Source organism: Benincasa hispida, chromosome 10, assembly GCF_027475165.1.
Source record: "Benincasa hispida cultivar pf3 chromosome 10, pf3_genome.v1.1, whole genome shotgun sequence".
Lineage (NCBI taxonomy): Eukaryota > Viridiplantae > Streptophyta > Magnoliopsida > Cucurbitales > Cucurbitaceae > Benincasa > Benincasa hispida.
Window position 1 is genome coordinate 10,756,616 of NC_143487.1, and position 15,829 is coordinate 10,772,444.

General features: G+C 29.9%; 1 protein-coding gene across 1 annotated transcript; it reads left to right on the forward strand.

The window, feature by feature from the left end:
* Positions 1-4,530: 4,530 nt before the first annotated feature.
* Positions 4,531-5,298, forward strand: LOC120089464 (kiwellin-like). The gene has a single exon (XM_039046945.2). It carries the CDS (start codon positions 4,552-4,554, stop codon positions 5,203-5,205), a length of 654 nt encoding a protein of 217 aa, XP_038902873.1. The 5' UTR covers positions 4,531-4,551; the 3' UTR covers positions 5,206-5,298.
* Positions 5,299-15,829: the final 10,531 nt, after the last annotated feature.

Genomic DNA, 15,829 nt, shown 5'->3' on the forward strand with positions numbered 1-15,829 from the left:
TATTCTGGTTGCTATTTACTTGGTCAAAATTGTTATTCAATGCCTAAAATGATGTGTGAACGTCCGGAACATGATTTTAGGTCAGTTATCAACCATCTTTGTCTATATGAAGGAGAAGAAGCCTCCCATTTCAAGCATTAACTCTTCATAGAATTCATCCATGCTTCATCTATAAAATTCAGCCATCCCTTGGTCGAGATCTCTTCCCCCCCAGTCAACAAGCTTCGAGGATTTGGAAGTCCCTATGGGGTTTGAGCACTCTAGGTCATTCCCACCCTGTGAAAACGTGTAGAGAGATTAGATTTGTCATCAAAAGAAGAGAATCACCCTAGGAAAAAATTAAGAGATCAAGAGTAGTCGAAGGGAGTCACTTGTTTACATTTCCAACTTTCTTTTATTTATTTACGCTCTTTTTTATTATTTCTTTTCTTTCCTGTTCTTGTTCTTGTTGAAAATTTACCTTGTAGACATGATTTATAATTTAATGAAATTTATTCATTTATTATCAATCATGATCTAAATTCTCTAAGGAGTTAAGTTATGTGAATACCCTAGGATTTTATGGCTTGGGCAATGCTTATGTTTTATACCTCTTTGACTTATGCATTTCCTTGATTGAGTTTATGAATAAATATTGTTAAGTTAAACTAATCACTTAGTTTAGCAATCTAGTGGAGTCTTAATATTGGGAAGGTTAGGATATAAACTAATATCACAAAGGAATATGACACTAAGAGCCTAGAAATAGGACTTTCACTACGGCTTAGAAATAAAGGACACCATAGGATAAAGAAATTGCATGCGAATTAATCTAAGATCCAATTAACCATAGAAATATAAGCATTAGCTTCTTAGAATCCCTAAAACAACCTGACACAAGACAGAATAGGAGAAGTTTTCTATCCATGTTAAGTCAATGTCCCAGTACTTGGGAATGTCCTAAAACTTGTAATTCGTAAATTTCGTGTTAAACATTCTACTTATCAAAAAAATATTATTAAGTATTTTATTCCATAAAATTGTTGATATTGCATTCTATTATGAAAATCCAATAAACAAATCTATGCCTATGAATACTTTAACTTTATGTGGTGACATAAATAGAATCAAGTTATATTATATAGCCTACATGGTCTATAAGTATATGGATAAAATTGATAATCTCATCTTGGTAATACTATTGGATGCAGCCCATTTTGTATGCTGATACAAATGATGTGATCCACAAATCATTCATGTAGAGACATGTGAGTGAGGGCATCCAATGCAATGAGTTTGCATAAGACTGGACCTCGAAATAGTCACTTTTCTTTATGACAATCATTTACTGTTAAAACTGACTATTTCAAACAAAAAAAATGACCTAGGGTAACTCGATCTTAATCCTGAGCTAACTATAAACTCCTGTTTATTTAGGATTATCCTTTGATCTACATAGGTGAGAGTAGTCCAACAACACTCCTCATAAGCCTCCCATTTTGGAGATAAGACAGGATAGATAACTGAGAACATAGCCTTGTAAGATGGAATTCACTCTTATCCGTCTTAGAGTTAACAGATAGGTTGTTCTCTTAAGTGCTGATACTTGATCTTGAACAACGGGGCCCGCACTCTCTTGGTAAAAAAGGACATGATTCATAAGTGGTATTATGAATAAGTTGTTCAATAGAGGGTCAGTGGGAGCTTGAAGAACAAGATGCATTTACAAGGATAAAACGGTAATTTTGATCCAACTGTAAATACGAACGACCTGTGAAGGATCGACTTACCAATTATAGTTAAATGGATAAAATATATATACAGTGAAGAGAGTGCAACTATCAAGCTATAGTGGTGTGCCTTAATAGTTAACGAATAATAATTAATTCGATTTAAAGTGTTTAACCAATTAATTACAAATCGTTGGAGCTCATGATCTGTAGGTCCATTAAGTTCATCTACTAGCTTGTAAATTGGATCGTATACAGTTAATTGAAACCCTAAATTGAATTTGAACGTTTCAAATTCATAACCTTAATTCCAAATTCCATCCATTAATACTCAATTTGAGACGTTTAATTTAATCGAAATTAAATGAAATAGAAGAATATATTAATATTTAAATTATGATTAAAATATTAATTATACGAAATTGATTCACATTATTGGAATTGGTGTTCTATTAATTTAATATTAAAATATTAAATTAATAATTTAATTAAAATTAAAATTAGTTTTATTTAAATTAATTAATTTGAATTAATTTTATAAAACTAAATATTTAAATAAAATAGTTTATTTAAATAGAAAATCATTTTTTTAACATTTTGATTAAAAAAATGATCAAATGAGTTTCAATGGTTTTTTCCAATTTTTGGAAAAATCCAGTATCTCATTTGAGTGGTTAATCACCAAAATCCATTTTCAGTTCATTAAATTGGTGAAGCTGAAGCTGGCCTCCATGCAAACACTATATCCATGCATCATTTGAGCCTATAAATTGAAGCTTAAGGTTGAGAAATGGGCATTCATTATGTGATTTTGAACCAAAGTTTTGTTGAAGTGAAACCTTCTTCCCTCTCTCAAATTCATCTAAATCCAGCTCAATTTGAGTGTTTCCACTACACAATCCTCACTTGAGATTGGTAGAGAAGATCTTAGTAGTGGTCTACTTGAAGATTCAAGCTTAAATTAGTAGATATCTTGTTGAATTCGTGGAGGTTTCTTCAAAGGTAATGTGTAACTCAAACCCTCTTGTAAACTTGTTATGAGTAACATGTTTAAATCTCAAATTAAAAGTAGTTAGAGTGCTTATTGATTCTGAATCCTTTCGTTGCATGTTATCTAACTCCTTCACTGGTATGATAGGGTCACATTACCCTTTTGGTTGAAATATAATTGTGTCCCTGTTTAACACTCTTGTTACTGCTTTTATTAACATTCAACCTCAAAATCACTTATTTACTAGTTACCCCTTAGTTTGCCTCAAAAAAATTTTCTTAGAAAAATTGAATTGCATAAATAGTTTTGTGGGATTCGACTCTTGAAAAACTACCAGATTTACTACTTTATCGATAGTTTATGTTTGTACTTAGACCATATTTATTCTCATTTTATCATTCACACGGGTTTGGTCGATTACTAATCAAACATCTCAAAATTATTCAAAGATTAAAATTGTAATCATATATATATTTTTTTTAAATATTAGTTAAAGTAGATATCATTAGGACAACTATCCCCATAACAATATGATATGATATGTCGATACATAAACTCTTATGATTTTTGTTTTGGTTCACTTGAAACGCCTAATACTATTGGATATATGTAGCTATTCTCTCCTATAAACCCAAAATCTAATAACATAAAAGAACTATATTTAGGGATTTGGTTTTTAATAGAATATCAAATTTTCTTGTGGATTTTTGGCAGAATATCCATTTTTTTTGTAGAACTTAAGCCGTTTACCAAACAATAGATTGGAATGGACTATTTAAAATACACCTAAAGTTATGCTATATATATATATAACAAGAGACTAGACCAAAGAAAGTTATCCTCAAGAAGAAAAAAGGGGGAAAAAATGGACAACCTTGTCGTAGAGATGGGATTGGAATTTAGATTCCTATGAGAAAAAGGGAATCCAACTCCCATAATTCTCCAAATTCCATTAAAGAAATGAAAGTAAGACAAAGAAAACACCAAAACATTGAGTATTTCCGTCCATGATGTGTAATACGCAGATCTTAATTAACGCGATTATTCGTCCATCAGTATATTCGACGGCCAATCGGCATGTTCACACTGTACTATTAAATTTTCGTAGACATCTCAATATTTCCTATGTTTCTATGAATTCGACGCTTTTGTTATTTCATAGAAAAATCTATACAATATAAAAAATAAGCAGTATAATATACTAATAGTGCTGTCTAGACTACATCTATCTTTATACGCTTTTTTTTATGCAGCTCAAGTAGTTATTCCATAGAAAATTATCGTGCCACAATATTTTGTAGTAATACTTGGGTACATCCACATCCTCTCTCATCATTCACATACAAAAGTAATTAAAATATTTAAAAAGGAAATAAGAAGAAATTTTCATATGATAAATTATAATTTGACAATTTAATAGAATGCGTGGAGATAGATGCTACTTGGGATGGATCTAAGTGTTTTTTAAATAACGTAAAGTAAATGAGAGCATGGGACTAGATGTAGCTTAGGTCATTTAATCATTAATCATATAAATATAATAATAATAATGAAATCATAAAATTTTCTTTGCATGCGTATATATATAAATTTTTAAAAATGTCTATTAATATCAACAATTTCATCAACATTGTCATAAAATTAAGATGTCGATATTTATGTCAATTTTCACGCACATAATTATTTATTCACATATAATCATATAGAATGACAAGTCAACACCATTGGTCCCATATACGATTAAAAAGAATCCACAGGCGGCTGAATTTTGGGTTCTTATATATATAAAGGCAACAAATGGTCACTTAGATTCAAATCACTTGAAAAGAAACAAGCATCTTCTTCTTCATCATGACAAATTTAAGATCGCAACTATTTTTTGTTATTCTATCTGTCATTTCTATTTTTCATCTTTGTGGCGCAATCTCTTCTTGCAATGGGCCATGTCACACTCTAAACGATTGTCAAGGAAAATTGATTTGCATAAATGGAATATGCCAGGATGATCCTAACCTTGGCACACACATTTGTTCCGGCGGAGGAGGAGGATCAGGTCCACCATCTTCCGGCAACGGTTGTCATTCAATTGGAAACTTGAACTGCAAGGGAAAATCCTTTCCCCAATTCAAATGCTCGCCTCCAGTGACATCTTCTACTCGAGCCGTGCTGACAAATAACGACTTTACCAAAGGTGGGAGTGGAGGGGACCCGTCAGAGTGCGATGGGAAGTTCCATGATAACTCTGACCCAATAGTGGCGTTGTCCACAGGTTGGTACAATGGGGGTTCGAGATGTGGGAAAATGATCCAGATTACGGCTCAAAATGGAAGGTCGGTGTTGGCTAAGGTGGTGGATGAGTGTGATTCCGTGAATGGATGCGACAAAGCGCATGCTCATTTGCCACCGTGTCACAATAATATTGTGGATGGCTCAGATGCTGTATGGCATGCTTTGGAACTTGATATAGATGTGGGCGAAATACCTGTTACCTGGTCTGATGCTTAGAATTTTGCATATGTCTGCATATATATATATATATATATATATAAACACACATTTGCGTGCATGCGATTACAACGTAGTAATAATAAAGTCCGTCAAAACAATGAAATATGAACCTCTACTTTAAAATTTGTGAGAAGGTATTTGATCCTTTGTAAGGAGATGAATAAGTTAAAGGATTGTGACTTATCATCTCTCGTGTGATGTTATGTTTTTCAATAAAAGTTTTATTTTATTTTATTTCTTGGATAAACTTATACTTTTTTATGAGTTATTTTTCAATATAATTAAGGTTGTGTTAGGAGATCTATATCCACTCCTTTTGAGATTAATTTTGACCATTTCCTTAAAGAAAGCATTCACAAAAATATGCTTTTCGGTACCAATATGAGATTCAAGAAAAAGAGAGATTGATAGTCTTAAAAGATTATCTTATATGTATAAAAAAAAAATGTCTCAAAAGATTAAAGGCAAGTTAATCGGTTTTTATCATTAATCGAATTAATTAACTTGATAATATACTAATTATAATCTTAAAATTAAATAGTTGAATTTATTTTTTCAATGGTTGAATAAAAAGTTTATGTAATTTTGAAATTTTTTTTAGGCTAATATAAGCATGAAGAGAAATTACAACTTAACCTTCTCATAAGAATGATAGGGTGAATACTATCTAGAAAGAGATCATTTCATATTAAATAATGATTATGAGAGGATATCAAAGTTTCAAAAGCATGAAATAGTTTTGTTCACCTCAATTTTTGAAGTTCCTTTAAACTAAAATTGACACTACTTCAAAATTGGGCTTTAAGGTCGGTTTAAAACTAACATTATAGAGGTACAATGTCGGTTGAAAACTGACATCGAAGATCATGTTGTAAAAGGTCTTTAATGTCAATTGTCGTTAATGTCGGTTGTAAACCGACATTATAGATGATCAAGATGTTAATGTCAATTATCTTCAATGTCAGGTTTCAACCAACATTAAATCTATTTTCAATATCACTTTTCAACCGACATTGAACATTATCTTCAATATCGGTTTTTCACCTACTTTTTTATCAATAATTGTCCGATATTAAATGTTCATCACGGTTTTGTCATTGAAATTAATATATATATTTGTTGTTACACACATGCAAATCAATAATATTTCTCTTTTACCTGTACATGCACAAAAATAAAATCTTAATTGCTTTTACAAATTCTCAATATGTCACAAAAGAAAAATTGGATGATAATTTTACTCCAAAACCAAGATAAAAGATATTTTTCATCCAAATCAACTCTATATGGTTTTGACGGCAAATCCCTATGTATCAACCATGAAGTATACATTTATATTCTACACTAAACAAGTAGAATATACATGCTAAGTTGCACACAAGAATAGAATTCGAAATATATGAATTACAAAATGGTTAAAATGACTAAAAATAAGTTGAAGATAAATGAAGAGTTTTATTCAACGATGTCTTCTCAAGTTTCTTTGATTTCAATTTTTGGAACCTAGAGACTATTCTCCCACCCAATTTGAACAAATAAGTAAAAAAAACAAAACATAACATTACCCTCAGTGAAAAGTAATAAAAAAAACTAGTGAGATAACAAAAAAATGCAAGCTTGTCAAACATAAAACGATGATGATAATGTAAAATAAATATTGAAATCTCATGTAATTTAAGTATATAAAATACAAGTAAGCCTTAGAGTAATTACGAATGAGTTTAAGTTGACTTACAAGTATTGTTTTTATATGAAAATATTTCCTATAAACACGTATAAGAAAAGTATGAATTAAAGTATTCCAAAAATACCTTAAAATGCGTTAGATAGTCTAGAATTCTATTTACCTAAAAAGCGCTTTAAAAATAATCAAAAGGCTTCTGAAATAATAAAACTAAAGTCCCAATATTAGAATTGAGTTCCAAACCTAATTAAAAAATTCAAGTAGTATTCGAAATGGGTAAATCCAACCTCTTCAAGATATGGGTAATCTGGTTTGAAGTTGAAAGAATAGTGGGTATCTTTTAAAGACTCGTCTCCTTGAAACCTTCATGAAACAAAACTGGAAAATTTGTTCAAATATATGCTAAACTCATCTCCACATATGATGAAAGACTCTTTTAAAGATGAAGAAGAATCTTCACTTTTATGTTTTAAATATTAATATTATCATATTTTTGAAAAATCAAAATATAAATGGTATGAAAGTTTTGTTTTTACTGTGAAAATGGGCATATCTCTCCCACCAAAAGAATTTGGCTGTCAGTGATATGCTTGTCTACTTCAAGTCATATAACTGTTGTGGAAAGGAAAAAGAAAACAAAGAATCAACAAATAGAAAAAATACACAATATTGGACCACGATTATAACTCAACAAATACAAAGAAAGCACAAAGATAAAACAACACATAAAAACGAAGTTGAAATATCAGTAATACACAATATTGGAAAAGTACACGGCTTGAGGGATGGGGTGAATGAGTTGAATGTTATATAATGTCTGACTCCACAATATCAATTACATAACATAACAAATAGAAGAAATCATGTGAAAATGATTAGAGAGATGCAAATTAAAACAAATCCACAACGTTTCAAACCTATGTTGATTGTATTTTTGCATTGTCAAGATTCTACAACATTATACTCTTAACTTCTGATACTTGAGTTAGTCTTCACTTTTATCAACTTTCCAATCTCTTCTGCAAGCTCAATGATATACTTCTTGTGCTCTTTCATAATTGGCCTGCAAAATATGAGTAAGAGTATGCCTCTTGGTATCGCACTAAGATAAATATACCAATACACAATCAAAATAAAGTTTTTTTCATGTTTGAATTTACCCAAAATCCTATAAAACTATAAATGAACCAAACTTGAAACCAGTTGACCTTAGTCATCAAGATAATAAATACTAATTCGTCTAAAAGAGAACAATATAACGTAAACTAGTCCATCATAAATATAACTTTCTGAAGATGCCAAAGGGAAGAACCTGTTTCTCTCTTTTGTTTTCAAGCCCTCTTTAAAAAGAAAATCCGATCATTAATATGTGGTTTGTCCTATAATCCAGGAAGGTAAGACGATGTGTAAAAGTTAATTTTTTTTTTCTCAACTCAACAAAACTTATGAGATGTGTTCAACTGAATGTGGGGCTGAAATGTTACTATTTCATTAGATATAAATCCTAAAAGAGCTTCAAAACTAGATATCATAAAGATAACAAACCATTAGTTAGTTTATCAAATAATATAAAAGCAATATAAAGTCAAAGTTATTCGATAATCCGAAAAGTCTGCAGAGAAAAAACCAGTTCGAATAACCAAAGAAATTATCAGCCAAATCCTCCTAAATATTGTTTGCCTCAAGTTAATTGTACAGAATGTAACAAAACCGATCAATTTGTATGACAACAGAATGTCCATAACTAAAACTCTTCAGAGAAATGGGAGGGGGGAGGGAGGATCAAAGAACGTAACTTGGAGCAATGAATGAATCTAATTCAATCAAAGTAAGAAAAGAAAAGAAAATGAAAACGAACCTAGGGTTTTTGAGATACCAAAATAAAAAGCTCTTCAGAGAAAGATGCTCATGGGAATCTAGAGATAAAGAGGAAGAGGGAGAGAGAGACAGGTCATTCGAAGATCGAATAGATCGTGGACAGATCTAAGCACAGGTCGAAGTTGGAAAAACGACGAGCTCGATAGAACCCACAACGTGAATGGATCTGATGAACTATGTGCAAAATATGCTGATAGAGTTGGAAAAATGGTGGATCGAGAACAAATTTGAGTGGTGGAGCAAACAGCGGAACGCACGACGAAGTTGGAGTGACGAAACTCACGGGGAACGAACAGATAAAAACCCACGACAGACCTGACAAACGGAACTGATGAGATCTATATAGATTTAATGAACGTGAGCTCGGTGGAACTCAAGACATACACGACAAGGTTGATGAGATATGGGCATTGATCAAAAAGAAGCAGAAGATGAAGGACAATGGAGGAAGGGCTGAAAGGGTAAGAAGAAGAGGGAGGAGGGAAAGAGAAACACCATTAATTGGTAAGAGGAGGGAATAAAGGGAAAGGGAAATCTTGATGGGGAAGGGAGGGAAACCAAAAATCAAGATTAAAAGATTGTTTTGGGATTCAAGAGAGATGGGCACTTACAATGTCAGTTTTAAACCGACATTATAGGTACACCTACAATGTCAGTTTAAAACCGACAATAAAAATCTTTTTTTTTTTTTTAAGAAATTGATATTGTACATCCATTTTTAATTTTTTTCAACCGACATCACGCCTAGATTTTTTGTAGTGTGAATAAAGTTTAAAATTAGGTGAAGACAGACAATTAATCTAATTTTCACGCTACCACAAATCAAATTCAATATGAGCAAAGAAATTTGTTTATCATTTGCAAAACCCCCATAAATTGGGGTTGTTCTTCCAAATATAAATAAGAGTAAATAACGAGCTGAAATCAAAATTAGTTAACAACCTCGAAATAATTTTGGCTGTGGTTCAAATTCTAGTATTAAAAAATGTATAAATTAATTATTGAAAGTTCCATAATATTTGCCTTTTTTTTTTTTTTTTTAATAAACTCAAACTTGATTTTTTTATCTTAGAAATGTGACTGTTTGATCTTTGTAATTATTCTCCTAAATATGATTAATAATTTTGAATCACTACATACAATTTTAGTCTTTCATCCTTCCGTTACCTTTTGTTATGCCAAAAGTTTTTTAAGAAAAAATTGAAAATAAAAATTAGATTCATTATTCATATTAGCTAAGATCCCAACTATTTAGTCAATTACTATGTCATGTTTTCATTCATTTAGAATCTGGGTTCTTCTAAGTCATTTTTATTTACTTAATTTTTTTCATATTTTTATTGGCTAATTTTTTTTTCATTGTTTTAAAAGCTCCATAAGGTTCATCTCTAAATTGCAAAAAGACCCCAAAATCATGGTATAGTTATAATTACACCCTCAAATTTTCAATTGTAAGAATTGAGTCCCTCAAACTTCTATAAGTATTAAAATTAGATACTCACACTTACAATAATGGTAAAAATTAGACTATTAATTGATAAAAATTGAATTCTCAAATTTATACAATTGTTGCATATACTTTAAGGCTATTTTCCAATATAGTAAAATGAGTAAAAATATTTACAAATACAATAAAATATCACCGATAGACACTGATAGATGTGTAATAGCATCTATCATTATCTATCACTGATAGACTATAACATTTTGTTATATTAAAAAATATTTTCAACGTTTTTCTATTTTAAACAATTTTCCTTTAAGGGATAGTTTTTGCAAGTTTTTTTCTTTTTTGTATTTGCGACGATAATCTTAGCTTTGATTTTACGATATATTAATTTAGATGATTTATTATAATTATAGCCATTACCTTTTCTTTTACCGTCATAATTTAAAAATATTCTTAACCTTTGTTTAAGGTGATATGCACTAATCAATTGAGGTTGGTTGATGTTGACAATTACATTAATTAAGCATTTATATATCTCTATGTATGCATGCATGATTTACAAATAATATTAATGGGATTGAATCCGGTAAATTTAACTTTTATACATTAAGATATAGTTTGATAATTAAATTAACTTTATAAGTTTTTAACCTCATTTATTAAACATATATAGTGAAGATCATGAAAGCAATTAAATGAATCTACCCTACGTAATTGTGTCTCCTCCCTAACATGAAAGTCGTTTTCCAACAGCCTATTTTAAGTTTTAAGGCATATTCATATTAATCCATAGAAATATTAAAACGGATTGGCAACATCATATTGTAATAATTAATATTGGACAGTTTCGACCAATGCCATCTCAGCATAGATTATTAATTGGACCCCTCATTGTTTATTTTATTATGGTTAAACTCGTAATTTCCAATTTGGGTGATTTCAATTTTCAACCCTCAATCTTTCTCACCCTATGTTAATAATATTATTTTTTAATTCCAACTGTTTTTACTATGTGAATCTTAACTAAAAAATATTTTATTCTATCAACTTTGTTTTATTATTGTGACCAAAAGATTCCCTCTAAGATACATCGACCATGCAAGGACCATATTAAATAATAAAAGTTGATTATTTTTTTAAATTCCTGAATTTTTACCAATAAATTTATTTAGTTTGATTTTAGTCCTTACAGAAATAAGTTTGAAACCCCTAATATGATTTTTAATATTAATGTTAAAAGTTTTATAAAAAATTTAAATTTGTTTTTACACTTCTTGTTTCATCTATTTAGTCATTTCAATAAATCTTAAATTTAGCCAATCTGTTAGGATGGTTTAAATGACTTACAACTCGAACAACCCGGACTACTCAACTAGTGTAAGGATTGAGTGGGGTTAGCTTCAATTTTGGGTTAGATTAGGTTGAATTTTTTTTGTTTTTTAGTGAGATTGGGTTCGGGTTACACTTTTAAAAATTTGGGTTGACCCAATCCAATCCGAAATTTCTAATATTATTAAATATATATATATATATATCATAGTTTATAAATATTATAATTCATATATATTTTTATGATGTTTTTATGAAGTTTGTAATAGATATCTTGAATTTTGATATTAACCTTTGAGGTTTATAAAATTTTAATTATTAGTATGTATTGTACATAAATTTATGTATTTTAAGTTAATAAAAAAGAAAAGAAAAAATAAATAAATAACAAAATAACACTGGCAATCCAACAAATCTGATTTTTTAGGTTAGTCCAAATTATGCCCTCAACTCAACCATGTACATCCCAACAATCTGGTTTCAATAAATAGTAAATTTCAAAGGAAAAATTATTTTTTTATTCCTATATATCTTTTTTTGTCTAATTTTTATTTGGTCCTAGATCACAAAATCAACATTTTTAATCAATAAATTTTGAGTTTAATTGATTTCAATTTAAAGGAATTGCCTAGGCCAATATGACACTAATGTCCTTGGGAGATGGCCCCTCAATGCTATATTGATATGGTATCGAGAGAGAGTACCAAAATTATTATGGGAATGTTTGGTGCGTGATAAAAGTAGAGAGTTGAGTTGAGTTGAGTTGGTAATTAATATCTGGAGAGTAAAATTATCTGTGTTTGTTTGCAGAGTTGAGTTGAGTTGATAATTATTATCTGTGCTTGTTGTGCAGAGTTAAGTTGAATTGAGTTGGGGATCTGATGCAGTTTTTTGTGAATGAGATTAGTTCTATTTTTTTCTGTTTTTTTTTTATTTCATTCTTTTATTTTTTAGTTTTATGCTTTGCAATTGTTGATTAATTTTCAAACATACTAACAAAATACATTTCATATTCTTGCTCAATTATTTGGTATATTGTATATTGTATGTATATATATGGAATGTATGTATATATATTGAAAGTAATTATCCTAATTACTAATTGGTATATTGTATGTATATGTATTGAATCTTGCTAACTCAACATTATTATTTCATATATCATACAGTTTATTTTTATATAATATGGATAGTATATTTGAAATTGAAATTGTACATAGGATAATTACCTTGCATTTGATTATGATGATGAGAATATGATGTAGTACAGTAATATTTTTCATAAGATCACAAAAATAATATGAACCAACCGAACATGTGGCCGTTTTAAAAAAAAATCACAAAATATATATTCTTTTCGATACTTATAATTCAAACTTTTTTTTTTTCTCTAAGATAAAAAGTCAAACTTGTTTAAAATTTAGAGCCAAATTAATATATTTAATTAATTTTTAATATAACATTCATGTCAAACAGGATTAAGGATAAATATAGGATAGTTTGTAGACATATTTTCAAAAAAAAAAAATGTAGGGTGAAAATTATTTGTAAAGACTGAATTTCACATGCCTCGCAGCCCTCACTCATTGATTGTTTGTTTTACCAATTTCAGCGTTTTTTTTTTTATCTCACCTCTTAATATAACACAAATTTTTTTCCCATTTCAAAGTTCACTAGAAGAATTTTGGGCTTTAAACTGACATTAAAGAACTTTAATAACACAGCCTTCAATGTCGTTTACAACCGATATTAAAGATCTTCAGTGAAATTTCCAACCGACATTACAGGGCTTCAATGTCGGTTGCAACCGACATTAAAGCCTGTGTTATTTTTTAAAAATTCTTAACCGACATTGAAGCCCAAAATCTATCCATTTTTTAAAAAATTTCGTTGCCGAATCCATTTTTTTGATCAATAAGTTAAAAACAACATTATATGTCTCATGTTGGGTCAGAAAATGTCCGTCATTATTTTATATTAAAAAGTATAAAAAAATTTGCATGGCAAGCTCATCAATATTTGTCTTCCACCTATGAATTTATCCACAAACAAGAATCAATATTTCCAATCCATTACATATACTCATCAAAATATGAAATAAACACACTAATCACCAACATTTGCATAACAATACCAGACTTTCATAGAATACTTACACTAAGCCATCATTTCTCATTCACAAATATCAATTAGTATTAATTTCATTCACAAATATCATGGTTAGATAAATTTGCATTCATTCTAAGCTAGCATTTACATTCTATTAAGACAAAAAACAAGAATTACATCCTTACACAAATCGGCCAACAAAACTTGCCTATTGAGTTCGAATTACGTCAATCTCTCATTGGGTATATGCATTTTTTGTATTGAACTACAAAGAGGAAAAAAAAAGATAAATTCAACATAAGTTTATGTCCATTTATTAAATAAAACTAGTACTATATGAAAAATAAATAATTTATGTACGAGGCTAGTAATGGGAGTAGTAGGATTATGCACTATTTCGTGTATATACTTTTGCACATAGTATTCGCATCCTACAGAATCTAATTGACGAGGGCATTGCATATAAAGAAGTTGAAAACAATTATTCTTATGTTCGAATGAACATAAATTGTTAAAAAATGAATGCAAATTTACCTTTATAGGTTTCTATTTTGGAGAAGACCGATGGTGTTGGAGATCGCTTGGCTTGCCATGTTTTCAATCCACTAAATAGTTTGAAAACATTAGTTAAACATAAATACTTCAATTAAGAGCTAAGAAAGTTCAATTACACTTACATATTTATAACTCCATGAAAATCCTCTTGAACCTTACTTCGAAGAGAGTCCAAACCATAAACACAATTTTCTTGTAGATTGATTACAATCAATATCCAATGATAACTATAATAAGCAACAATTTTGAAATATTAGTACGTGTATAATGCAAATTAAAAATAACTTAAGAACTTGTATCTACTTACCCTGTTTTATATGGAATAAAGACTAATTGGTCTAAATTAGCCAATTCTAGTTGATTGGCTAAATTTCTGGATCGAATATCTTGAGACTTCACGTGTGACGATATTCTTGCTTGATCAATTATAAAAAAAATTCTTCGTAATATCACGACCACATTCATCCCGAAGATACCTAAACAAGATAAAATTTATTATTTAAACATGAAACAAAGTATACATGAGCGAATGTAGATGAGTAATACTTATGCAATGTATGTCAAAATATACATGTAGCCTATTTCAACCATATTGCAATATTGGATCAGATCATCGTGGCCTAAATAAATAAATTTGTCTCTTCCAAATATATGCTTGTCCAAAGTGATACAGATCATGTCTACATCGTTCATGTTATGCATGACATGTCCGTTCAATAGTTTGATGGTACCATTGGCGTCAGAATATTTGGAGGATTGGCTGAAGCTCTTAATTGTTGAATGGTCCTACCATAACCAAAGTTACAAAAATTCAAAGTAGGAAAAATAATAAATAACCAAACTCATATACTGAAAAAGATACATACTTTTTCTCGTCAACCATAACTATAAGTTCACGAGACCATTTTACAAAATTGCCCATTGCTTGATTTAAGGACTCTATTTTACCCTTCATAGGAATTGGTATAGGAAAATCTTCTCCAATGACAATATCAATCAGAACTTTAACAGTTAAGCATGACACATCATCATCAAATGTTGTGGCTACTGCAACAATATTATCTACAGTTCTTATAGCCAAGTGACATGGTGTCCCCTTAACAAATTTAAAAGAACTTATGTCATACATGGTTAAGCACCTACAATATGATTAAAATTTAAAAGTCACAACAAATAAATTACCTCCAAATCTTCTTTATACATCCTTTCAGTATTTTCTTCTTCAGATGCACTTAGTGCAACACTTCCAATAGATGATTTGGACTGAGATTATCTGCTGTGAGTTCTTTCTCTTGACACTTTACCATGTCGAACACTTTTTTCACTAGAGCCTCCTTCAATTTCTTGGCTCATTGAGGACATTGGTTTTACTAATTTGAAATATTGAGAATGGGAAACAAAATCACCCATTCCTCTAACACGTCCCCAATGTTCTTCTGTACCCAATGCTTTGGTGAGAACATCTTCACCTTCATAGACTTCAGCCAATTTATCCTGTAAAACATATTACAATTTTCACACAATATTTATATCATTACAAGTTCCAAACATTATATATATGCCATCTTAAACTTTGCACAATATATACTTACAATCCGATTGGCACATTCTCGAGT

Bases quoted from the DNA above. Each gene is read 5' to 3' on its own strand.
- LOC120089464 (XM_039046945.2), top strand. From the start codon at position 4,552: ATGACAAATTTAAGATCGCAACTATTTTTTGTTATTCTATCTGTCATT.